Source organism: Ostrinia furnacalis, unplaced genomic scaffold, assembly GCF_004193835.3.
Source record: "Ostrinia furnacalis isolate ACB-3 unplaced genomic scaffold, ASM419383v2 OfSCF2997, whole genome shotgun sequence".
NCBI lineage: Eukaryota > Metazoa > Arthropoda > Insecta > Lepidoptera > Crambidae > Ostrinia > Ostrinia furnacalis.
The window spans coordinates 604867-632162 of record NW_021133236.1 but is presented as its reverse complement, the minus strand read 5'-3'; the positions used below and the strand labels follow the sequence as shown (position 1 = coordinate 632162).

Below are 27296 nucleotides of genomic sequence, written 5' to 3'. Positions count from 1 at the left end.
GAAATGTAAAATGTTGTAATCAGTTGCAATTGACGCGCCTCTATGCCAGGGTTTTTATGTTCCTGGTCAGGCTATAAAGTGGTTACCATTCCGGAATTTTGCCATCTAATTGACACGGAATTTAAAAAAAATATAATATTTCATAAACTTACAAGTTTCTCCGGACCTACTTGAATCCTCTCCGTGTGTGAGTCCAACTTGCACTCGACCAGTGTTTTTTTTTTCAACTTTCATGCGATGAGCATTTACCTTTATTCACGGTCGATATTTAAAAAAAAACAAAGACGTTCATAATCGTTCGTTCATTTCATTGTTCATTCATTTTCGAGTTGCTGTGCGAGTGTGTGGGGGACCGATCGAAATGAGATGATTTGGATTTATGTGTGTTGGTTACGGATTATGGCGTAGAAAGTGTGGATTGATTTTAGTTTTTACATTTTGTAATTTTTGTTTTCTTATATGACGCAAATCTTATCAGATTTAAGCATTTAATGTATAGGATACCAACCCAAAGATAGTTTTTGTACGTGTGATGTGTGTTGTGGCTACTACTTGGTAGCCTCAGTTTTCTTTGTTTTGAGAAACATATGCCTATTATCTAAGATTTTAGTCGTAATTAGCGTGGATAGTTCTGAAAAATGGGTTCTAATATGGATCGTGATGGTGCAGTACCCTCTAGCAGTAAGGGAAGAAGTCACTCGGCTCAAGGTCTACCCAGTACTATTTCTAGTCCAGCTATGAAAATACCTTTACCTCCGCGCTTATGGATTACAGGTGAGAATACTCCTATTAGATTTGCTCGGCGAATTTCACTAATAATGGAATGCTGAACTGGTTTTATGTAAATAACTAGAGATTGAAAAAAAGTATGAAAATTATGATGATATTTTTTACTGTTTATCACCTGATTGCATGAAAAAAATATGACACGTAAACAGCTTTATTGGATATTTCTTATCAGTATTTATTTACATTGTACTGTTGTGTGTTGATATTGAATTTTCATAAACATATATTTTATTAGGTAGGTAATTCAACTCAATTCAAAATAGGAAATATTTATTTGCATAGTGACTCAGTGAAAAAAATGTGTAGAAGAAAAACTCAATAAATGTGTTATTTTAAATTGGGAGAGGTGTTATGTTACAATATTTTAAGTATTTTATAGTAATATTTTATGATGTAGTTATCATTCATAATGTAGGCCATTTGAACAGGTGCTCACCTTGTGGTTATTCTACTGAAAAATCACAAATTTCACTTGACGTAATGTTTCTGATTATTTATTCAGTGTTGAGCAGATAACATTGATATTGAAGCTCATGCGAATATCAAATTGGGTTATCGTTGAAGCAGTTAACTAATAGGTATTAAGGGTTTCATCAGCTTAAAAAATTATAACCAATAAGAATTTGAAAATCTAATTAGGTCAGTCGCAATTTCAAGATTTATCAGCAAAAGTAACTTAAGTTGCTCTATGGTTGTTTGTTTGAATATAATTTTCCTCCAATTAACTTTTATTAGTATACCTATTATTATTAAGAATGACAGATTGCTCACCCCCCACATTGCAGGGTCATTGTATTTTTCAATGTACCTAAGCAACATCCAGTTTTAGAAGTCTTTAGATTGATAACTTTACTAACTCACACTTCTTACAAAAATAATATGTGATGAATAAATAATATAATAAGTAAAGTTTGCTATAAAGAATATCTTGGTTTTTATAAAAAAAAAATCAATTTCCCCTTATTATAACTTTAGCAAGCTTATTACTGTCTCCAGCTCCACTGAAGTAGAGTAGAAAAGAGACATGCAATAAGTGTCTAAATTAAATGGATATAATGTAGTGAAATAGTCATAGCAAAAAGGAGAATTGTATCAAAATGCACAAACTAAAATTCATCGATCAAAATGAAAGAAAGAATCTAATAAGTTTCAAGAAGGACTCATGCATGGAAATTTTTATCTTTTAGCAATGAGTGGATTAGGGACTTGTACATCCCCTCTCTTTTATTTAATTCAAGAACCTGCATATGCGACAGTATCATTTAAAAATCAAAGTAGCAATATGGTATAATATTGTCCACATAGATTTTGTTTAGAGTTGCTACATTTTTTCACTGCTTTCACCTCTATCTCAAAATTTTCATGTGGAACTGCTGCTGTTTCAGTTCCACTGAACACACACAGCCTTATACACATACATTAAGTGTATGTATTTCCACTGAAACAGCAGCAGTTAAAATTCACATTTGAAGTAATTGATAGGTCATTATCTGCCACAAAGTGCAAATCAATTCCTTACTAAAAACATTAGGTGAAAGGAGGTATATCACATTTCTTCTTTTACAGACATCGAAGATGAAGATTCATCAGACGAAATAGGAGGAAGTACTAGAGATGATTACTTAACAAGTGTCGAACGTCCCCGTGTCAGGTCTAGATTTCGTCATCACAAGCCTAGACAACAGAATAAGGTGCCTGTTGGAATATTTTGGGATATTGAAAACTGCCAGGTATGTTGGTTTTATTTCTCGTCTTCATTCGTTTGTTCGTTTTAGCTAAATGACGTCCACTGCTGGACAAAGGCTTTCAAGGATTTTCATGATGACCGGTCTTGCGCTGCCCGCATCCAGGCTCTTGCCGCAACCTTCACTACCTTTCTACTACATTACACTATATTATAGTGACTATAAGATTACTTGTTATAGGTACCCCGTGGCTGTTCTGCGATAGATGTGGCTAAGGCTATTCGTGCCAAGTTCCTAGTTGAAGGGCGTCTTGAAGGAGAATTCATTGTTGTTTGTGATGCACGAAAAGAAGCGCAATTTAGACTGCAAGAGCTCAATGATGCTCAGGTATGCATACATTGCATTTTTATGGATCGTTTCATCCACGAAGACGCGCCCCGCCATTCTTCCGCTAATGTTTGAGTGTTATCGGTTTCGGTACACACTAAATTATCCATGAGTGCACACGCACACTCCAATAATGACGCTCGGATTGCTTGGATCAAACTCCCTGCGCCCCGCGCTTCCCTCTACCAATAATTGGTAGGGCGCGTCTTTGTGGATGAATCGATCTGTAATATTGTTTGTGGTAAAGAGACAATTTTAAAACCTATTTCTTTGTGGACAGGTAAACCTCTTTCATGTGTGTGGCTCACAGAAGAATGCAGCCGATGAGAAGTTGAGACAATGCATGCGAAAGTTTATTGAACTCTATGGGCCAGCTGTTATAGTTTTGATCTCTGGTGATATTAACTTTGCCGCTGACTTGAGTGACTTTAGATATAGGTAAATATACTGGTGCTGGTTTTCTGGTCATATATTTATACTGTAAAAAAATGTACACTAATGCCATGTGATGTTCTATGCCAAGTGGCACTGAACTCAGGTTGGTTATTCAATATTTTTTATAAGATTTGTACATTGCATGTGCAATTAAATTATCAAAATATGTGTTGTATTTATTATAATAGTTAATATTAGGTGTTAAGCAACTCGTCATACACTGAAATAATTTTAGAGTTATGTTCATTCACACTGCTGCCATTCATATTTTTATTTTTTACTATTACATTTTGTGTCAAGATTCCGAAAGTTTCTAACTAGTTGATGTTTATATCACGCTCCAATGATATGAGTAAAATGATTATTATTTATTGCACATGCATGATTATACTTCTATTATTAATTATTTTATTACATTTATGTATTAGGAAAGGTATGGAAGTGATATTGGTGCATAAACAGAACACATCATCTGCCTTAATTGCGTGTGCCTCGTCCCATTACTCTTTCAATGATTTGACTGCCAATCTGCCAAGGAATTCAAAGGTACACAGCACAAGACCCTATCATCCATTTGTTTTTATTTTGTTAATCCAAATAAAACATATTATTATTATTTTATTATCTAATTTATACAACTACAGATATTAAAAACTTAAAATAAAATAACTATAATTTATGGGAATGGTGATTGGGATTATACAATAATTACACATTGAAATAAGATTCCAATACATTTTATATGTATAAGAAAAAAAAAACAAAATTCTTACTTAAGAGTGTTATTGTTAATTTTTTTATCAATATCGATAAAATAAAACGGTTGTAACGCCTAAAGTAAATTTTAATTACAGTTAGATAAGTTACTCTTTTTATAACCCCCTCAAACCAAACAGGAATAACATATTGTTTCGTCATATAGGTGTACGCAGCGGAAGATAAGGCGATAGATGAAACGAAGTGCGAGATGGAAGTGGTGAATCTGCCAACCGATCACCCGCCGGAGCGCATTTCGCGGCGCCTGCGCCGGTTGGCGGACAACTGCGGAGGGAAAGTGTTGGGGGTGACAGCCTCCACTGCCATGCTAAGGTTCCCCACCCCTGACCACGCTTTGAGGTGAGTCGATTTGATTTTGACTGATACTTTTATTGGATTTATTTATGTTCAAAATGTTATTGTGATCAAATACAATCTAATATGTACTACCTTTAGCCTAGGCGCAGACCACCAACTTTTGGTTTGCCGGTAGTTGAGTCGGGCTGTTAATCAGTATGGAGATTGGAGATGTATGAAAGTGCGCACATTACGCCGATTTGGTGTCGGCCAGTTCTTTATACAGGATGACTGGAACTGAACCCGCCATAGCTAATAGGCGTATAGAGGAGGTCATTTGCTAATTATTAAACCTTACTTTCTATGGCTAAAGTTTAATAGTTTAGGAGATATGTCAATTTTTATACTTTTTTCAGATTTTTCCGAAATTTGACCTAAAAACTGTTTCAATTTTTTTTCTCGCGTGATTTCCACAGTTTTTTTTATTTGATATTAATATCGAACATGTCTTTATTCAAATAAAATAAATTTCTGATCCAGATAATGATTGAATAGCTAGTTACGAGCCGCCAAAGTTCAACAAAAGTACAAACCACGATAAAAAATTCTACTTCAAATTCGATAGAAACAAAAATTAATGGTGATAATGGATTTCCAATAATCTTAAAAATATCTCCAGCTTTTCTTCTTTCCAATGATATATCACACGTTGTAATTGGATATTGAAATTTATCAAAAATTCAAAGTTTATGGAAGAAAATGGAGTAATAATACAAAAATTATCCATACAAAGTTGATTTTTAATTTTTTTTATAAAGAATTTAGTCAGATTAGCTCAAAATTAGGCAAAAAATGGGTTTAGTTTGGTAAAATTCGGGACGATTTTGTGACAAGGCCGATTGGTGTTGAATGGCTGAATGGTGAAAACTTCAAATTGATACACGTGTTTTGCATCCATCTACGTCATCTTCAGAAAGTCAATCTAGTAGGTACTTCAAGTCCTGGTCGCCCAAAGATTGACTTCGTCCAAACCGCGTTCAAAACAAAAAGAAGACGCAACGAGTTGACGATTTATTTAAGTCCTACAGTACCTACTGACGATTTGGTAATGGCCGCCCAAGTATTGTTATAGTTTTATTTAATTTCCATTATTTTTTAACCAGCTGTGCTCGCGTCTTTGTATGCGTAAAAATAGTTTATTAAATAATACTTCCCGTTTTTGCAAAATTTTTCTTTACTGCTCCACCCCTATTGGCTGTAGGGTGTTATATCGACTAATGTCTTTCTTGATAAATGGGCTATCCAATACAAAAATAATTTTTCAAATCGGGCTGTAGCTTAGTTCCTGAAATTAGCGCGTTTAACCAAACAAACAAGGTCTTCAGCTTTGTAATTTTAAGTATAGAAAGCCATCTTTAAAAGTAATTAGGCTTAGGTTTAGCATTATACCTTAGTACTTTTACAGAACTAGTGCAAAGATGTTAAAATATCAAGTACCAGTATAAAAAAACAATAATTTACCATAACTAACAAGTCCAATTTAACTAGACCTCCATACACGTACAAAATGTTTAATAAAGAGGGTCAGCTTATGCTGGTTTTTAGTTTTATAATTATTAAAAGCTTTCTGTTCATTTTTTTAAACATATTATATCAAAGTAAGAGTTTTTAAAGCGTTTAGTACCTATTTCGAGCCTTAAATAATTTTGTCCAGCTAGATTGGCCTTTTGGTTCACAGTGTGTCGTCGACATAAGGCCGTCTATAAGTTTTATATAACTTGCGTAAGTCGCTTATCGTAATTTCTTACAGCTTGCATATAGAGCCAGTAATTTTGCGGAAGCAATTTACAAGTGTAAAGAAAGTTTAGTTTTCAAGTCATTGTTCGGCGATAATACGTCTATTATGTATGTCATGTATTCTTTTGAAGCGTTGTTGAATAACGGCACGCTAATAGCTATTCATAGCCGACAAGGATACATAAATTGTACCTACCTGTTGTGATAACGATCGGTGATATAAAATAAAAACTCCTTTAAAGAATAGCAAGCTACTGATAAGTGACGATGGAACTACCCCTATGTTTCTAGAACGAAACGTTTTAAAGATTCAAAGAGTAATTTAATGCTAACTGCAAATTATGCAATGATCGTTTCCACCTGTGGTGGCAAGGGCGACATTCAGCGGTGAACTAATAATGGAGTTATTTTATATGTTTTAAAACTTTCACATAGTCGTACACACGCGGACTGTGTGCTAGAAGTAGTCTTACAGCTTATTTGCTAATCTGCACCTTAACGAATGGTCACATAATAATGTTTCCATTTCATTCTTAGATCAGTGACAAGTGAAAATTACTTTCTTTGTTATAGTTTACTATGTAACATTATTCGACATAAAGATACATATTATTATGTGATAATTATCATCATAATAATTTAATACCTCGTCGATCACACGAATCGACGATGTCCTAATGTGTCTGCTTCAACGAATAACATTATATAGGCTATCTATTTATAAGTTTATTATGCATTGCTTTAGATAACACCGGCCAAGTATTGCTTACTTCATGAATAAATTACTGAAGTAACGTTTTACTGTAAAAAGTGCTATAATAGCGATTACAGACTATTGTTTCACTATCCGCCGTTGTAAGATTAGTAAAATCAACACAATGGAATAAAAACGTGCAATGCTTTTTCTTAGATACGTCGCATGCTGTGCACGTTTGATTTTTCTTTAACTACCTATTTCAAAACCTCATTACTGTGTACCACTGTGAAAACATAATTTAAGTACATTCTATGTGTTAATAATTTTAGAACAAAGCAACGTTAAATGTTTTAAAAATCCATTGTATCAAAGATTTTACAAATTGCATTCGTAGAAAGGCTAAATAAACTGAAGTAACCGATTAATAGCAGCAAATCGATTGCGATTGTTGCTGAATTATGATTCAACTTCCTATATTTACGTGTAATGCAAGCAGGTTATCGTAACATTCAAAGATGATAAAAACGAGTTGCGCCATTCATAAAATATTGTTAATATTTTTATTTACAAACTTCACCGCACAGTTTCCGAACGAAATAATAGTTGGAAATGTAGGTACTTTTTTGGGTGCGAAATCCGTTAATGACGAAAAATTTAGATGTACCCACATTTAACTGAATTTCCTACTTGATCATCTGTTCTTGTTTTAAACGGTCATTGCATCGCCGGGCACAAGCAAGGACACAGTGATTACAACAACTTGAAAAAATAAAGCCAACGGTCGATTTTTGCAAAATTAATTGTGGTAAATTAATGTTAGTTGATAGGCCAATTCATTTTACAAGATTTTTAATACATCAAAATGCTACTAACTGGGTAAGTTTTCTTTATTTCTCTTATCGCAAGTTAATTATTTTTCGGATTTTCTATTTGAAAAATGTTTTTTTTTTTCGGTTTATCATAATTTAATCCGCCTTTCTACCAATTTTATTTGGTTCGTTTTTAGGTTACGCAATTTCTTTTTTTGTTTGTATTATCGTTGTATTAAAATTTAGAATCAAGAAATGTAGATCTTTAATAATTTTGTTTTAATTATTTAAAAAATGCATTATTTTAATTCGTTCTCTCGTATTTTATAGAAAGGAAAATTAGTGAAGTTCGTAAAAATGGTATTGTCAACGATTTCCGTAATTTTCATGTAGCTTATTAAATCTCAAATTAAAATTAGCACGTTCGAATGCATTTCACAATATATGATAATGTGTTTCTTCATTAAACAATCATAAGACAACGGAAAATGATTAGCCACAGTGCGATAGTGATCAGCTGATTCTTTGTAAGCGTGACTCACACACGGCGCAGCAGTTGAGATTTAAAAACTCGTACTTTTTAGCATTTCATTTCAAAATCTAGTAGTTTTTTAAAAGTGTTATTGAGTATTGAAATACATTAGAATTAAATTTTGTTACGAATAATAACGTTATTTAGCTATAACATTTATTTAATAACAAATATTTTTAACTTCTAACTTCACGACGATTTTCTTCTTTACTCTGATTTTATATTAGTAATGTATGTTTTAAAGAATGTTCAATGAAAAAAGCTCTGAAACCATGAAATTTTGTGATGCAACTGGCGAACGGTGTTTTAACGATGAAATGAAACTCAGTGATTTGAGCTTTATAATTTACTGTTTAGCTATAAATTAAAACTAAATGCCCGCCGCTGATTTCAATATTTATGTTAAACCAATAGAAAACCTATTGAAGTGCAGTGCATTTTCAGTAATGTCAGTTATTTAAATAATAAAGCATCTACTGCCTACATCTGTAATTTTTTTTTAATTTATCCTCAATTAAAATGGACTCTGACTGAAATCATGATGTCATGATGGAAAGGTGGGCAGTGCATATGAAAATTTGGGCGGTGCCCATTCAGTCAACGGTTTTTTATCAGTGGTATGATGAACTTTAAAATAAAACTGTTGCCCTTCTCTGCTTTTATGTAAATTATAATAGTTTTTTAAATAAACCGTTGGTTGTGACGATTCAAATACGTGCAGTTTCATAGAATGTGGGCGCTGCCTACTTGGGAAACGGTTTATTGCTGATAAAAGAACCTTTGTTAGCTGTTTCTCTGGGAGAAAAGTAGTTTTTATAAAATCATTTTTTGTAATATTTATATGCCCAGTGCATACTCCTAAAATATTTCAGATTATAACTTCCTGCTGATAAAGGCTAAGGAGTGAAATTGCTCAAAAAATTCGTTACGACGACGTTCTGACTTCTTAGTACTATAATATCTTTTAAGAAATCTACACATACATAAAACTATAAAAAGGAATTACGATAGCTAGCTGTGACACACATTCAAACATTCATCCTATATAAATAGTAGTCTATTTACATTACTACATTATATTTTTCGCAAACAATGTTATCGATATCATAAATGCGTAATAACAACATACCTACTTTTAAATCGATGTGAATTTTTTACCAAACGGGTTTAGACAGTTATTGTGTTGTATACTTCCGACAAATGCCGCCAATGACCGTCAATTTTTTATTCTAACATTGTCGTTTCCTTGCTATATTCGTTGACTTCGAATAACCTTGCGATTTATCCTCGATCAAAAGCCATGACAACAGATACTTAATGAGAAATAGACTATGACAAACGCAATTAAGTAGATGTGTAAATAAAGTTTTAATGTTAACATCTGCTTTTACCTATAATTTAGACTTCATAATTTATTAAAATCAGGGAAAACTTCAGGCTCAGTCAACTCCTAGTTTCTTTATTAGACTATGGTAACTTACTTTTTGAAACTAATCTGTTATTAAGTACACCGTCAATTTGGAATAGTTTTTATCAGCTGCTTCTCACCAGCTGTTTGTATAAAACACAAAATACCCACGTTTGAATTTTATCTTTTGTAGGTTTTATTTTTCATATTAAAATAAAAAATTAAGACATAAGCAATATTTAAAATCTAAAAATGTTATCGAGTTATTTTAAAGAATTACTTGTAAATGCTGCCTAATTCTCTATTTCATTTATCTGCATTATTTATCTACCTTACAAGATAATGTATTCTGTGAATTGAAATGAAAATGCAAATCGAGTGTCATCATAATACAGTATGATGAGATATGATAATACCAATAGGTAATATTTGTCTGTTCCAAATAACGTTCTACTGGGTTATTATATCGATTGGACTCGCATCGATCGTATTATGAATGCACATTGCAGGTGCTGTTTTCCCTTTGTTTTGTAAGCTAACCCAGATATGACGTCACTTGTGGTTTGTTCTTCACGGAGTCAAGTGACCGAGTTATTAATTTCAATAAAACGATAGTTTAAAAATACGAATAAATAGTATTACCGACTATTATGATAAAAAAAAATGCATTTATGCTTTGTGCGCAAAGGCACTGAACGGATTTCAATGAAACTGTGCGGTATTAATAAGTTTTAAAAACTTGAGTACCACCACTTTCCACATCTTAACGATGTGTATCAGCAGCTCTTTACAGAAAACATAAACTAGTAACGCGATTAATTTCAGTCATAAATTCTTTCTTATGCTTAATGCTTGAAATTAAATACAGTTTTCAGCTTCGGTGTTTTAATTGGTACATAAGGCGAAGTTCATTCCATAGGGCATTCTTTGCAGTTCTTTCTGTAATTTGCATAATCTCTAATCCTTGTCCACAGAGCTATGAAGCGTATGGACGGTGAAGACGTGTTTGGTCGCAAGATCAGTACGCGTTACGTCCGCAGCGTGTACGAACAACCGCAGCCGACGTACTCGAGTGACGAGGGCTACGGCACGGCCACCACCGCGCCGGCGCCCTCGCGCAGCGTGTACGCGCCGCCGCCGCAGGTGCGTGGGATTGTCGACCTTATGGTTGTAGTGGTTTAGGTTCTATTCTATAGTCGATATCATTTGGGACTACCATCGCGCCGCCGTTCTCGCGCAGCGTGTACGCGCCGCCGCCGCAGGTGCGTGGGATTGTAAACCTTATGGTTTAGGCACTATAGTCGAAGGCACAAAGACTAGGCCGCCGCGAGTGCGTGGTATTGTCGACCTTATGTTGTAGTGGCTTAGGTTCTATAGTCGATAGCACATGGGACTAGGTGTAGAAGCAACCGCAGCCGACGTACTAACGTTACCGCGCCGGCATCCTCGCGCAGAGTGTACGCGCCGCCGCCGCAAGTGCGTGGTATTGTCGACCTTGTGTTGTAGTGGTTTAGGTTCTATAGTCGCTAGCATATGAGACTAGGTGGAGGAGCAACCGCAGCCGACGTACTCGAGTGACGAGGGCTACGGCACGGCCACCACCGCGCCGGCGCCCTCGCGCAGCGTGTACGCGCCGCCGCCGCAGGTGCGTGGGATTGTCGACCTTATGTTGTAGTAGCTAAGGTACTTAAATAGTCGCCACTCGCCAGCACGTGGTGCTAGATGTAGCAACCGCACCGATGTGTTCTAGTGGTTTAGGTTCTATAGTCAATAGCATATAGAATTAGCTGTAGAATCAACCGCAGCCGACGTACTCGAGTGATGAGGGCTCGATACCGCGCCGGCGCCGCAGGTGTGTGGGAATGTAGACCTTATGGTTTAGGCACTAGTCGACAGCACATGAGACTAGGCCGCTGCAGGTGTGTGGGATTGACGACCTTGTGTTGTAGTGATTAAGGTTCTAAAGTCGATAGCATATAGGACTATGTGTACGAGCAACCGCAGCTCGAGTGACGAGGGCTACGGCACGGCCGCCACCGCGCCGGCGCCCTCGCGCAGCGTGTACGCGCCGCCGCCGCAGGTGCGTGGGATTGTAGACCTTATGTTGTAGTTCTTTAGGTTCTATAGTCAATAGCATATAAGACTAGGTGTAGGAGCAACTGCAGCTGACGTACTCAAGTGATGAGGGTTACGTTACCGCACCGGCGCCCTCGCGCAGCGTGTACGCGCCGCCGCCGCAGGTGCGTGGGATTGTCGACCTTGTGTTGTAGTGGTTAAGGTTCTATAGTCGACAGCACATGAGACTAGGCCGCCGCAAGTGCATGGTATTCTCGACCTTATGTTGAAGTGGTTTAGGTAGTATATCAGACTTAGGTGTCCTCATACAGTGTAGTAGCAACCGCAGCCGACGTACTCGAGTGATGAGGGCTCGATACCGCGCCGGCGCCGCAGGTGTGTGGGAATGTAGACCTTATGGTTTAGGCACTAGTCGACAGCACATGAGACTAGGCCGCTGCAGGTGTGTGGGATTGACGACCTTGTGTTGTAGTGGTTTAGGTTCTAAAGTCGATAGCATATAGGACTATGTGTACGAGCAACCGCAGCTCGAGTGACGAGGGCTACGGCACGGCCGCCACCGCGCCGGCGCCCTCGCGCAGCGTGTACGCGCCGCCGCCGCAGGTGCGTGGGATTGTCGACCTTGTGTTGTAGTAGCTAAGGTTCTATAGTCGACAGCACATGAGACTAGGCCGCCGCAGGTGCGTGGGTTTGTCGACCTTATGTTGTAGTGGTTTAGGTTCTATGTTCGGTAGCATATGGCACTAGGTGTAGGAGCAACCGCAGCCGACGTACTCGACTGATAAAGGTTACGACACGGCCACCAAGGGCTGATTTATGGGGGGACATTGCACAATGTAATATGGAGTTCGATACTCCATTTTTTTTACAAGTCGCGTTCATTTAAATGCCCCCGTGTCGACCTTGTGTTATAGTGGTTTAGGTCGCATAGTCGGAAGTGAGAGCAGTTTGTACCCACCGCCATTTTGCTCAATTATGCCATTTTGTGTTTTCTTCGTTTATTAATTTATTTTATCAGTTTTAATTTCAATTGGTATTTAAATTTATTTCAATCATCTGACAGGCTAAACCGACACCTCGTCTTGCGCTAATGCCGAGCACGTCGAGCGGCCCGAGCGCGTCTGGCGACTGGTCGCTGGCGCTGCAAGGGCTGCCCGTGGCAGTGCCGCCTCCGCTCGACTTCTGCCCGCCGCCCGCGCCCAAACCGAGGAAGATTAGGGGCACGCATGGTAAGTTCAAGTATCAATTAATATCTCCTAACAGGTACCCTAGCCCTGCCTAGCGTCGGTACTCAGCACTGCGTATAGCGACTGGTCGCTGGCGCTGCAAGGGCTGCCCGTGGCTGTGCCGCCTCCGCTCGACTTCTGCCCGCCGCCCGCGCCCAAACCGAGGAAGATTAGGGGCACGCATGGTAAGTTCAAGTATCAATTAATATCTCCTAACAGGTACCCTAGCCCTGCCTAGCGTCGGTACTCAGCACTGCGTATAGCGACTGGTCGCTGGCGCTGCAAGGGCTGCCCGTGGCAGTGCCGCCGCCGCTCGACTTCTGCCCGCCGCCCGCGCCCAAACCGAGGAAGATTAGGGGCACGCATGGTAAGTTCAAGTATCAATTAATATCTCCTAACAGTTACCCTAGCCCTGCCTAGCGTCGGTACTCAGGACTGGTCGCTGGCGCTGCAAGGGCTGCCCGTGGCTGTGCCGCCTCCGCTCGACTTCTGCCCGCCGCCCGCGCCCAAACCGAGGAAGATTAGGGGCACGCATGGTAAGTTTAAATATTCTCATCTCCTAACAGGTATAATCCTCGCCCTGCTTAGCGTCGGTACTCAGGACTGCGTATAGCGACTGGTCGCTGGCGCTGCAAGGGCTGCCCGTGGCAGTGCCGCCGCCGCTCGACTTCTGCCCGCCGCACGCGCCCAAACCGAGGAAGATTAGGGGCACGCATGGTAAGTTTAAATATTCTCATCTCTTATCAGGTAAAACCCTCGCCCTACCAAGTGTTGGCACATTAATGTTAATGTGGTGTTAAACTCTGCTGTATACTTTGGCAAAAGGAGATTTGGATCCCCAAACAAAGGGCTCACTTGGCTTTAGTAAAGTGAGCACCTGAGATTTATTTAAAAACAAAAGAAAATTTTCTTCGCTACCTGAATTCACTCGTACACTCACTGCGGCCGCTCGTCGCACAGTCGCGTCAATTACGCTCGAGCGATAGGGATGGGTAGCTTGGGGTCATTGGACGAAATTATGTGTGCTCGGCGACCGGACTTTAATCATTATTCTCTTTTCAGGGTCGGTGAATCTGGACCGATCCGGGTGTTCGTCTACCAACAGCGCCGAGGAGAACCGCCAACGCGACACCAGCCAGAGTCGGGCTATATCCCCGTGGAACTCGTCCACTTTTAGTGAGCAGAGCGAAGGCGACTGCGAGTCCACTGCCGAGCTCACTGTGGCTAATTTACCGCCCTACGAGCCTCAAGTGCTGCAGGTAGAATAATAGACCTTATTGTGATAGACATAGGTGTCAATAACCAGCAGAGTCGGGCCATATCCCCGTGGAACTCGTCCACTTTTAGTGTAGCCAGTATCTACAGCTTGACCGCCAATAAAAACCCAAAACTTTGTCTCGGGGGAAAGTTAAACTGCAATTAATCAAAAGAACATAGGAGGAGTTCGAAGTTAATATTAGATCACAGTATTAAGATACCTCTTCTTTTCAGGAAATGCTGTCGCAACTGTTCAACCAATACGTGCCCGTGGTCCGCGTATCAGTCTGGGCGGCCGGCGAGGGTCCCCTAGCGACCGTAGTGCTTCGCTCCGAGTGGGACGCTCGCCTCGCCATCGCTCGTGTCCACAAGCGCCGCCTGGACAACCAATGGACCGGCCGCAGGCTCGAACTGTCCCTCGGCAGGCCGTCACCGACCCCCAATCTAGACGTTCTACGAGCTAGGCTACGCGCCATCCTTCTAGACCAGAAGAACTACATGCTTCCGCTATTACGTCTCCGTGACGCCTACGCTAGCCGTCACTGTTGCGCTCTCACCACCTCAGACATCGCTAAAGTGAAAGACACTGTTATTATTCACGAGGGATTCGGACGCATGGTCCAACTGATCGATTTGACTCCCGTAACCAACACTGAGGTCGAGGAAGCCCCGTGGAAGTGCCATATCCACGCCGCCTTGAACACTGGGCACGAAGACGGAAGCCGCATACTGCAACCGGTGTACATGGAAATCTCTTTGTTGGCTAAGAATACTCAGATGCTGTTGGAGAAACATTGCGGCATCTTGCCTTTGTTGAGGTTAGTAGCGTTACTTTGTATTCTGTAATAATTTTAATAATACTCATCATGTTTTAACTTGTATAAATTCCCAGTTATAGAACTAGAATATTGATAAAATGTTTGTCAAACTTTTATGTATCATCTAAATTTTATTTGGACTCCAATTCTGTTTCTATCTTCAATGTTTTTATTTTTCGATTGCCATAAGCGCGAATTGAGTCCACTACCTTTGATCCCTGAGTTATGGAGATCTAGCTCTAGCTAGTAGAGAAGAACTAAAGAAGTCGAAATTTCCAAAACTACAGCAGAGGCTGCTCGCTCAGCAGTAGTCAGCAGCTCACAAAAGGCCGTTGGTTCAATTCCTACCTAAGTCAATCTATTTTTCTCAAGTAATTTTATAAAATACTCGTTCACCTAATAGACGTTGCTGGACTAAGGCCTCGCCCAAAGATTTCCATAACGACCGGCCTTGAACTGCCCGCATTCAGGTACTTCCCGCGACCTTCGCCAGATCGTTGGTCCACCTAACAGTACATCTTCCGACCCGTGGTCATCACTCTAGAACTTTCTGCCCCAGCGGCCATCAGCTCTACAATCTTTATGCTCCGCCCACTGCTACTTGATTTTAGCAGTTTTTAAAATGCTCACGTACCGTACCGTACATACCGTGCACGTGCGTACGCGGCCGGCAATGGAATGAATCCAACGTAGGGAACACCCGCGGAGGCGGCGCGGTGGCGGGCTTCGCGCGACTCGTATCTACAGTGTAGTTGAGCGGTGTGGGCGCGGCGACGGCGCGGTGACGGCACCGTGTGCAGGAACGCTAATAACTAGAGATGGGCCGACTAGTCGGGAAAGCTGACTTGTCGGGAAAGCCGACTATTCGGCATCATTTGTAGTCGGCCGACTAGTGACGACTATTCGGCAAAATATGCCGATTGTAATCGGCGCCTTCGTTCGTTCGTTTCAGCCAAATGACGTCCACTGCTGGACAAAGGCCTCCCCCAAGGTTTTCCACAATGAACGGTCCTGCGCTGCCCGCATCCAGGCTCTTCCCGCGACCTTTACCAGATCGTCGGCGCCTTACAAAATTAAATATGTGAATGAAATTATTACTATTACTTATTTATTTATTTAAAACTCATAAAATAACTACCTATGTACTTCGTCCAACAGCTTCGTAGAATGCTACGAGTCCATGTTCCCGCCTCTAATGCCGGACCCGCACCACGGGGTCGCGCTAGAGCTGCTCCTGCGCAGCGTGCCCGGGATCGAGGTCCGGGACAGCCCCTCCCGCCATCTCACTTGGAAGACTGAAGGCACCGAGACTCCGCCCACGCATAGCAATCACAGTAAGTTTATTTGTTTTGCTCTTTTATTCATGAAGATTCGATTAATTCACATACCTTTTTTGTATTGTTAACACGCAATATCCATAGATTTTGTATAGTAATAAGAATCTATGACGTCACTTGTTCGCCAAGACATTGTAGATAGTTAATGGATAACTGAATGGGGTTCCAGGGCTAAAATTAGTTTGTTTTAGTGATAACCTGTGTACGTTTGAACACCTATGTGCAAAGTGTACAAAGGCCACAGACAGAACCCATCCTTATCGCTCGCGCGTAATTATGTTGCTGTCGCGCTCGCACACTCACTGCGGGCGCCCGTCCCACATTCACGACAGCAATATAATTACGCGCGAGCGATAAGGATGGGTAGCTTGGGGTCATTGGACAAAATTCTACGTGCTCACAGACCAGACTATAGAATAGATAAGACCAAAAATGTCTCAATTCAGAGCTTCTGCAGAACATATTATTGTCTATCCAATTAGAATTATGTAAAACGTTTAAAATACGTCTCTCCAATTATAACAGAAACGTTTAAAATGTCAAAAATCAAAAATCAAAATCAAAATCAAAAAAAAAAAAATTATTCAGTTTAGACCACAAGTGGCACTTATGAACGTCAATAGAAAATAATAAAAAAAGAAAAAGGTAGCCCTTATGGGGCACTTTACATGTCTCCTTATCTTTTGGGTCCTACCAGCGCTTCGAGACAAACATATGGCAAGTGCTGAGAAGAAACGCCGGAACAAACTGTGTGTCTCCTAAACTATACACTTTATTTACTCCACAAATCTTCGTCCAGGTGAGAGCTCCCGCTCAAGCGGCGACCGTGACAGGCCGCGCACAGCGCCCGCCCTGGAGCCGATGCTGGCCTTGTTCGAGAGAGAGCTCATCGACCTGCTGCGCACAGCGCCGCGCTGCTCCATACCGTTTAGCAAGTAAGATTCACGATATACAGGGTGATTTTTTATAGTTCATCAAACAAAAGGGTGTATTCTACAACTCAAATACAAATACAGGACCAGTATTCAAATCCTAAAAAAAAAATTGACATCCCCATACTATATGACTGATTGTTGATGGTAATGATTTTTTTCGGTCCCTTGGGTAAAGATTTTGCATTTGAGCAGTAAAATCATTTTTTATATTTCATTAAAAAATAAAATACTATAATGTATTTATGCGCTGCAAATCATTTACATATAGTCAGCATCAGTAAAAGCTGACCATTTTTCATATTTATAAGGTCGAATAACATTGAGATTAACGACTTTCTGCGCACAGCGCCGCGTCCATACTGTTTAGCAAGTAAGATTGACAAATGCTGCAAACTATTCTCATAATATACGGGACTTATCTCACCACACTTCCTCATCACTGCAAGCAGTACAGTTGGGCCTCCAATGAAACCCAACCAGTGAAAGTAGTCCCATATATTGGAAATACAAACATTTCCATGAAAATTTTTCAAATAAATAAATTCTAGTATTTGAGCTCATCGACTTGCGTGTGACGTACTTGACATGTACAGTCGCGGAATGAAAAGGTTCGTCACCTTAGTGTCGGTTTTCGCTTGCACTAGGTACTGTAAGAGTCAAACCTGCCAACATAACAGTGCAAGAAACAGTGCTGCTAACATTTAAATAAATATGACGTTTACTAACGAATAAGGTTTTGCTTGTTTATTTTTCTATCCCATCAGTGCAATGCAATGATGACATTGACCAATTGACAATAGTTTTTTTTATTTAAAATAAATAATAATGGCAGGTTGAACCAACAAGAAGGTTTTAGTTTATCAATCATAATAATCTTCTTGACAAGATAAATCGTCAAACAACTTTGATCTGAATAATTTTGAACTTTACTGACGAACAGTTAAAGATTATTTTCTCTAACTCGAGATTATTCTGTAACATAGTTTCAAAAGGTAATATGTGCTCGCGATCGTTGAAGGAATCAATTTGAAAACTGACGAACCTTTTCATTCCGTGACTTTACCTACACAACCGCGTTGCTCCATACCGTTTAGCAAGTATAATTAAAGTTTGCGCTGCAAACATTTCCATATAGTTTTGCCTATAGTATCTGGAAAAAACAAAGTCAAATATTATCTTTTCTTCTCAAATTGGTTTGTTTTTTGTGTTGTAGACAACAACTTAAAATTACTTTTTTAATTTAATGAGCTTCCATTTTTATTTCTTTTTTATCAAACTTGATGTCAATGCTGCACATTTGCGAAATCGTAAATTCCAAAACCCAAGTCATCCAAAAAATAAGAAGCTAGTTATTTGAGTAAACCGTTCCTTGATTGCAAGTCAATCTCTGTACTTATTTGCCAGTCTCTTTTGACATATACGACTGTGACTATACATGTCGACTGTATAGTCACAGTCGACACTATATCAGACATTTTTGTTGCAATATAGCTCCTGTTGCAAGTTAATAAGATGCTGTAGTCTATACATGCATAATGCCAATTTGTTATTCAGATTCGCCAATATTGTTTTGAAACTGAGATTCAAAATAAATTAGATTCAGATGTGGCAATGTTTGCAGCTTGTATTTGAATTACAGATGTAACCTTTCTTGAATGACTAAGTTAGGAGCTCATGTTTGCATTTTAAAACTGCTTGCTTACAAACTCACAATCCCAGCAAATTTTAATATCCATACATCTTGATAACATAACTACAGTGTACTTTTGTTTTAGATGTTTTGTGAATTTAGTTACATAGATTATTTTGTCACCTACTTTATACGGCTTTTCATCCCGCATTTGTTTTTAGTTACTCATACATGTTCCTAACAAAAATGTGTTTTTACGCTACCTTGGATGATAGGTATGGGTTAATTTTTTATAGGCTTATCCCAGCTTTCCATCACCATTTCGGCCGGCAGTGCCGAGTGGCCGATTATGGATTCACGAAGCTTCCCGACTTGCTCGCGGCTCTGAGCAACACTATTGTGGTAAGAATGATTTTATTAATTTTATCGTGAAACTGGTTTCATCGAAAGCAACTGCATTTTTTTGTGTGTCAAATATCAATAAGATAAAAAAAATCTTTCGAATTAATTCTTAGGAAAAGTCTCATTTGATTGGCCTAATTGGAATGTAATTTTACCAATAAGGATACAAAGTCGGAGAATAATGTCGTATATCCGTTTTTCTAATGCAATCGAAAATACTTATTAAGCTTTCAATTAAACCAGTTTAAATGCCTACATAATTACATTCTTTTAACTACCTCAATTTAAGAGTGTACTGATCCGTGAATTCTCAATCCCAGGTGCTAGGCTCCGGCTCATCCCGCATCATCACCATATCGGCAGCCGCCCAAAGCCGCCGCTGGACTTCTGATCTCGTTAAACTGCTAAAAGCCCAGCCCGGCCGCTCCATTTCACCAACGGACATTCCCCAACTGTTCCACGCCACATTCGGACGGACTTTCTCTCCGGTGGACTACGGAGTTTGCACGTTGAACGAGCTCATGTTGCGAGTGACGCCGCAAGCGGTTGCTGTCGCCTCGGATGGGACCCTCTCTCTGCCGAGGCGCACTCCTACACCTGAGGAGAGAGCTCGCACTGTCCAGTTTGCTGAGCAGGTTAGTTATAGTTATTACCCATTCAAAAGCCCGGTTTCCTCCATGGCGGAGCGGAGTACAGTAGTGTTTTGGATAACCAATCAGATTTCATTATTTCCACATCTCTTCTCCAATATGCACAGTATTGCACAGCTCCGCTCCGCTTTGGTGGAAACCGTGCTAGAGGGTCCTAACGACCCCTATTACTACGCTTCTATTGCTGTATAATTTTGACATTGAATCGTCTTCTTATAAAACCTAAGATTAGGCGCACACCGTTGATTTTTAGTTGGCCGATAGTTGTGCCCGATTTTAATTTGTATGAAGAATCGGCCAAATCGAATCGGCGTAGTGTGCCCATACTGATCAACTGCCCGACTAAACTATCGGCCGACGAAAAATCAACGGTGTGCGCCTACTCTTATGGCTTATTTAGATGGCACATAATGTTTTTTTTTTTAAATACTTTTTCATAACGTTTTAGAACCTTTTCTAGTTTAAACGAAACTTACTCGTAATATGACGTCATATTCCTCGTTCGAAACTTCAAAACATGCATTTCTTCCAGGCGGTCGAACTCCTCTGCTACTCACCGAACCTACGCATGGAATTCTCCCGTTTTGTGCCAGCTTACCACGCTCATTTCGGCCGCCAGTTGCGCGTAGCCCACTACGGCTGCGTGAAGCTCGTCGAGTTATTCGAACTCATTCCTGAATCCGTCGCCGTCATGATTGAGGCTAGCGGAGAAAGGAGCGTAAGGCTGGCCACTCGAACGGCGAAGCAAGTTATGGCGCAGAGACTCAGGATCCTCGGTCCTTTGCCAGTGGCCACTTTTGCGGCGCAGTACGCGGCGCAGTTTGGAGCTCCGCCACTGGTAATTATTATTTATAACTAGCGTTTTCCCGCGGCTTCACCCGCATGAAATTTCGTTTGTCACAGAATGTCATAAATTATAGCCTATATGTTATTCTAGGTTATAAACAATAATACTGTAAAATTTCATCAAAATTCGCTCAGTAGTTTTTGCGTGAAAGAGTAACAAACATCCAGCCATCAAGACATCCAGACATTCAAACTTTCGCATTTATAATATTAGTAGGATTTTGATGTCATAGGGGCCACTTAAAATTTGGGATTGATGGTGAAAACGGGCATAAGTCGATTAGATTCTGATAAAATGTGTCTATTAAATCGTAGCTTTATTTAATAAAATCTCGTCCTTTGATTGAAAGATAAAAATCGATGGGTCCTATGTAGAAGGGCAAAAGTGCAAAATCACAACTTTACAGTTAAATCATAACTAATCTATTATGTTCAGATAACGGTAGTAGCATAGAGATCTAGAGAGATGCCAACTAATGCGCTGAGTTCGAAACCCAGTGTCGCATTAGAAATTCACATACACAAAGTAATAAAAATAAAAACAATACGTTGTGAAGAGTGTGTGTCACAGTGTCATGCACACATTGCATGTGCTCACTATCCATTGCGGTATCAGCACTCAACGTTCCAATAATCTTTAGTACTACGCAAGCAATGTAAACTGTTTACACATATAACGTCGCTGCTGTCATCATTGCTGTTACGAGCAATGTGTTCTGTTTTTTAGCATAATTATTGCTGCGACACTGGTTCCGCCCCTTTGTCACAGTTTCTGTGATCTGTGGCTAGTAGATATGCACATTACATAACACATTTGCATTTTTCTTTCAGCCGGACATCCTCGAAATGCCCACCGTGGAGGCCCTCATCTACGCAGCTGGGGGCTGCATCGAAGGCGGGATAGTGACCGGCCCAGGCGAGTCTCCCCGCTGGTGCTCCTCTGCCTTAGCCGCTTGCTCAGTCCTATCATCAGACCGAAGCGTAGCCCGGGGCTCCACAGACGACTATTTCATCAGCGCCTTCCGTCGCCTCCGCGGTTCAGACCCAGATATTAAAAACTTGGCCGCAGCTGGGATCATCATTGTGGCGGACAAATACATCCGCATCACGCCCGCTTGGCGCATAGTGTGGCGCGTAGCCCAAATCCTCGGGGAGACTGGCCCTATTACGTCTATGGAGATGTACGCGGAATACTCGAGCAGATTCGGGTCTGTGTTCCCGGCTGCTGAGTTGGGTGAGTGACTTTCCAAATTCTCAACACAATCATAGCATAATGATTTTAATTTTATTTATTATTTACTTTCGTAGAAATCTGATGTTTTTTTTTAGATATTTCTGATGTGATAAAGATTTAAATTAATCCAAATTGAAAAAGCATAACTAAAACATACATACTTTAGTACTAGTTCAATTCACTAGTAGATGCTGGCAAAAATAAGTCGCGCTCAAAGATTTCGTTGCAATACAATGAGGGTTTTCGCGATTGAAAAATCCGCCAGATGGCAATACGTAGACGGGAGGTCCAAATGCTGCATGATTGGTTATTTTTGACATGACATTGACAGATATTCAAAATCCACCAATCATGCAGCATTTGGACCTCCCGTCTATGTATTTCCATCTGGCGGATTTTTCAATCGCGAAAACCCTCATTTCTTAGGGGTTCTCTTTTCTTGGGGTTTGAGATTTTTTCTCTAGCACATTTCCAGCAGAGTAACTAATTTGTTTCCAGACATATATGGCATAGCGTAGTTGTGATTGTGACATAGCCAACGCATTTAGCAATACATTCTATAATTTCCTTCCAGGCCTGGACGGCATAGGCGACTTCTTGCGTCAGTACCGCGAGATTTTCTACGACGCCGCCGGCGGCCGCTGGGGGCTTTGCCCCGGCGTCGTTGTGCCGCGCTGCCGCGAGTTGCCCGCGCCAGAGGACTACTCGGTGCACGACACGCCCCCGGGACAGAAGGTACGTCATTAAGTTGATAGCCATATGGTTCAAATTGCTCTTATGTTAATACATATTCGCTGCACGATACGACCCCGGGATAGAAGGTACGCCGATATAGATCGTTTCATCCACGAAGACGCCCCTCCATTCTTCCGCTCATGTTTGAGTGTTATCGGTACACGTTAAATCGTCCATGAGTGCACACGCACACTACAATAATGACGCTCGGATTGCTCGGATCAAACTCCCCGCACCCCGCGCCTCCCTTAACCAAAAATTCCAAAAACGTCTTCGTGGATAAACGAACTATAACTCGTTAACCATAAGGTTCAAATTCCTCCTACTTTAATACATACTGAATGCACGACACGCCCCCGGGACAGAAGGTACGCAAGTCATGAACTACAAGGTTTTAATTACTCCTACGCCAATGCGTTCGCGTTTACGGAGATATATTGCAAGACGCACCACGGTGATGCAAATCATTGCGTGTATAATATCGTTGGCAGCACATGTACCTACTACACTCTATACATACGTCGATCATGACGACATTTATGCTTGTTTAGCCTTTGTACAGAATCAGAATTACCTTCCTAGTGTTTATTGACAGATTTGATGATTTTAGTTTATATTAACAAGTTTTCCAAACAAATATTTGTTTTTCGTTACATTTGCTTTTACAAATAACTGCGAAACAAGACATTAATGCTTGGATATATTTTATTTCAGGGATCAAGGGTGTTCGAGTCACCTAAGAACAATATTTGGTGCTCGCCTCCGGCCAGCGCTCTGCCGGCGCCCACCGCTCTGCTCTCGCAAGAGAAACGTAAGTTTTTACAGGCACAACTCGCTGCAAAGCCACTTCTTGAACTACTGAGTCGTCTAGTTTAAACGTAAATACTATAATCTATTTTACTATAAAATACAATAATCATACTTTTACATACACGCAATATTGTTTACATTTTACCCATATAAACAGGTACATTGGATCGTTTGCCGAACGCGCACACGGCCTACTATCGTTCTGTGTACATCAGAACGTATTGTCAACGCGTTTGATCAGAAGCGTCTTCCGTTATTCCGGAAGACAATTTCGAAAAGTTCAGTTCTATCGATCTCTCTCTCTCAGCTCGAGATGCTGAGTTTTTTTAAAGAGATATTTATTGTGTAGTAGAGTTCTAATCAATAGTGTTGATAAAACTTTTGGCGTAGGCTCTAACTGATCAGTCTTCATCTGTTATTGCAATAAAGACTATTTTCCAAGCGGTCGGCCGACGACCCAGTGTAATCCTTCATTCTTCTTCTCAAAAATGACTTCGGTGTTGTCATTTTAACACATTTTCGCTTGACAGGTCGCACTCGCCTGGCCGCGCATTTCGATGCACAATAACCGTTACATTCACCATTCCCTATGCTACTAAGCGAAGATGCATTCCTTTCCAAACATTTACTCTAATGAAGTGAAGATTGCATGTGTTCGTATGATGAATGGAAGCTATCAAAGGATTGTTCCCAGGGTCGAAACGAATTTTATTACATAGACTAATAAAAGTGTCCTGAAAATTGTGATGTCTCTAACAATAATGTTTTAGATGGCGTATATTTTTGTGTGTTTATTTAGGTTAAGAGAGTAATGTTCAGAGCATTCGAAAAGTGTTATGGAGTGTTGTTGATACGTCTCGAAGGCCGCGATACTCGGAGGCTTGACGTGATCGAATCACAGTCCTCGTCGCATAAACCCCGGCGTAGATCGTAACGATATATTACCATAACAACGTGTATGATACCTATATATTTTATTAGTACTTAATTTCTATTTATGTTCTAGTCTTTCCCTACCCAATCAGTTTATAATCTACTTTAGATTGATTGGGATTCATGGTTGTATATAGCTTAAAATTTGATCAATCTTTATTTTATCTTTTGACATTTTTATTTATTATTTATAAGGTTAAATATGTGCAAAGAAGGACTGAAACATAATACTTTAGAAATTGGATAAAATTCCAGAAATGGTATGTATTTATTTGTTGTTTAATTTCTTTGTGTTATGAAATTATATCAATTATGATGTTTATAATGTGATTAAAGTTTATGTTTACCTATGTTTTTGCAACGATAACATAATATACATATCATCTTTATGGATCGAGGCTCAAAGTTACTTTAGGATTTAGTATAAGTTTACAAAATTAAACATATAGTTATCATATTATCACTTCAAATAACATTTTTCGAATGACACATAAAGTACAATAAATCAACATGTTGATTTTTGTCTATAAATTTTATCCTTTGATATATTGATCTCGATCTAAATGTGCATGCAATTTTGGCTTACCTTGGTTTATTTAAATAAAATATATTTAGTGGTTGTTGTTATAAGTATAATAGAAGTATTAATTTGTCTGTCCTAGAGTATCTCTTTCGAATTTATGTACTTTTAGATAACATTTACATTATATAAATGTTTCAATATGTATGTTTTGGAGATCACTCAGCACCTTGCTACACGAACCATTCAAACTGGCCTTAATATCAAATACTGTAACCATAATGTTGAGTCAATTATAGGACGTTCAAATCTTTTATAAAGATATAACCTGTAGATATAGGTTGTGTTGTGTTGCTTTGAAAGATTTATGCTTGTGCCTAAAGTGCAATGATTTTAATTTATTTGCGTAAAATTTCGAAGTTCCACATTGATAAGCAACTGTGCTCTTAGCATGGTAATTAATAATTGAACGTTTTAATACCAGTCCACAATAAGTCGGACTATAAAATGTAACTACTTAAAATTTAAATCTACTTTTGCCGTTATTATTTTAGGAAAATCATTTTAATGTATACTATAAAAATTGCGTCATATTTTAATAAGTCATCTGATTAATGTAAGGTTTAAGAAAATCCTATATTAGTTAAGGGTTTTTGCTAATGGAATTGGAATAGGATGATATTATTTTACCTTAAAACTATATAGCAATGTACAGCGGTATAGTTTACTATCTTATTTACGTTCCATTAGCAAGTAGGTCGCATAAACATCGGTCGGTCTAAAATTTGTTCAAAATGACATCCGATTTATGCTGACTTAGTATTGTTACACACCGATATTTCAAAATGTATATTATCAAATATATTCTCGACATTGTCAACATTTGGAAGTATGGTCACCGAATTACCTCCGTTAAATCTATTTTTCTATCAAGAATTCCTATTGTAATTAGATACAATTGTATCAACATACAAAGAGTGACTGATTTCCCAGTGTTAATTGTACTACATGGTGTTGCGTAAAGTTGAGAATTAATACAAAAATGTTAGTAAATATCAGGTGTAAAAATGTTTTTTTATTTGTTATATTTTTCAAATATTTTTTTCTTATTTAAGTATATTAACGTAAATATTTACGGTATTGCCAAATTTTATAAATATTAAACTAAATTCATATGGGGCAATCATTCGAATCATTTTTGTAGAAGAAATTGAAATTGAAACGATTTATTTTAGTATTGTAAGTATATCAATATAATTACATTTATGGTTCATTTATATATTTAAAATTAACAGAAACTTGCACCAATGCATTGTTACTGTGATAAATACGTACCAATGAATGCCATCTTTATCCAGTAATTTTTAGTGTTGATAATTGAATTTAAACAATCAAAAAGTACAGTATGTGGGGCTAAGAAATAATTTGTTTATTTATGTATATAGTGTACATATTACAATTTAATTAAAAAATTGGTACAAAATGGAACTCAGCCAGCAGATCTTTGTAATATTACATAATAATGAGCGTTATTAATGTGGAACGCCGATATTTTAAACCTGTTTAGAAAGTTGAATTAATGTAATATTAATTTTATATTTAGGCAGGACCTTTTTGTTGGTCGTGGAATGTATTGTTTCAATGCAATTTATTTATGGTTTATTGTATGATTGTTAACACTGCCAGAATGCATTTTTGAATAAAATCCGTTTCTCAATTGGCCAATACGTGTTTGTAGTAGTTGCTACTAGAGGTAAAGCTGCACCAAGTTGCTGAAAGGTCTAACGTTAGTAACATAAAATAATGAAATGTTTTTTCAAAGCTAAATGTGTCAAAAAGACGCAGTAGAAGGCTTTATGTGTTTTCGTATTAGGCTTTACCTAATACGAGTCTTGAATGGATTATTCAAGTACACACACAGATCTTTCAGAAACTAGGTAAGTAAGTATATAATTTTAAAAACTGTTTTATTTAATGACCGGTACTAAATATTCTGTAAAATGTAAGTTCTTAAATGTAATTGCTTTAACATAACAGCAATCTGTCCATATTTTGGAAATAAAAATTGTTATAATATGAATTGAACAATTGAATTTCTTAAGACTGTAGCAGATACATTTAAGTACTCGTAAACGAATGCTGTTTTTACTTTTATGTGACCAATTGCAAGTTTTAAATTTTATCATTAAGACTAGATACTTAAGAATTCCAAGTACAGTAAGAGAAGATGTAAAAGTAGTATTGTGTTTTTTTCTACATCTTCATTATTCTGTGATCATTAATTTCTTGTCGTAG

At 38.8% G+C, this 27296-nt stretch overlaps 1 protein-coding gene across 1 annotated transcript; it reads left to right on the top strand.

Moving 5' to 3' along the window:
* The first annotated feature begins 323 nt into the window (after positions 1-323).
* Marf1 (meiosis regulator and mRNA stability factor 1-like protein) lies at positions 324-27209 on the top strand. The gene is made up of 19 exons (XM_028310238.1): positions 324-774; positions 2356-2519; positions 2715-2861; positions 3142-3299; positions 3725-3842; positions 4219-4412; positions 10567-10735; positions 12732-12897; positions 13957-14153; positions 14386-14969; positions 16128-16303; positions 17106-17241; positions 19168-19273; positions 19594-19908; positions 20456-20761; positions 21601-22003; positions 22578-22738; positions 23453-23549; positions 24079-27209. Exons 1-19 carry the CDS (start codon positions 639-641, stop codon positions 24114-24116), a joined length of 3771 nt encoding a protein of 1256 aa, XP_028166039.1. The 5' UTR covers positions 324-638; the 3' UTR covers positions 24117-27209.
* The last annotated feature ends 87 nt before the right edge of the window (positions 27210-27296 follow it).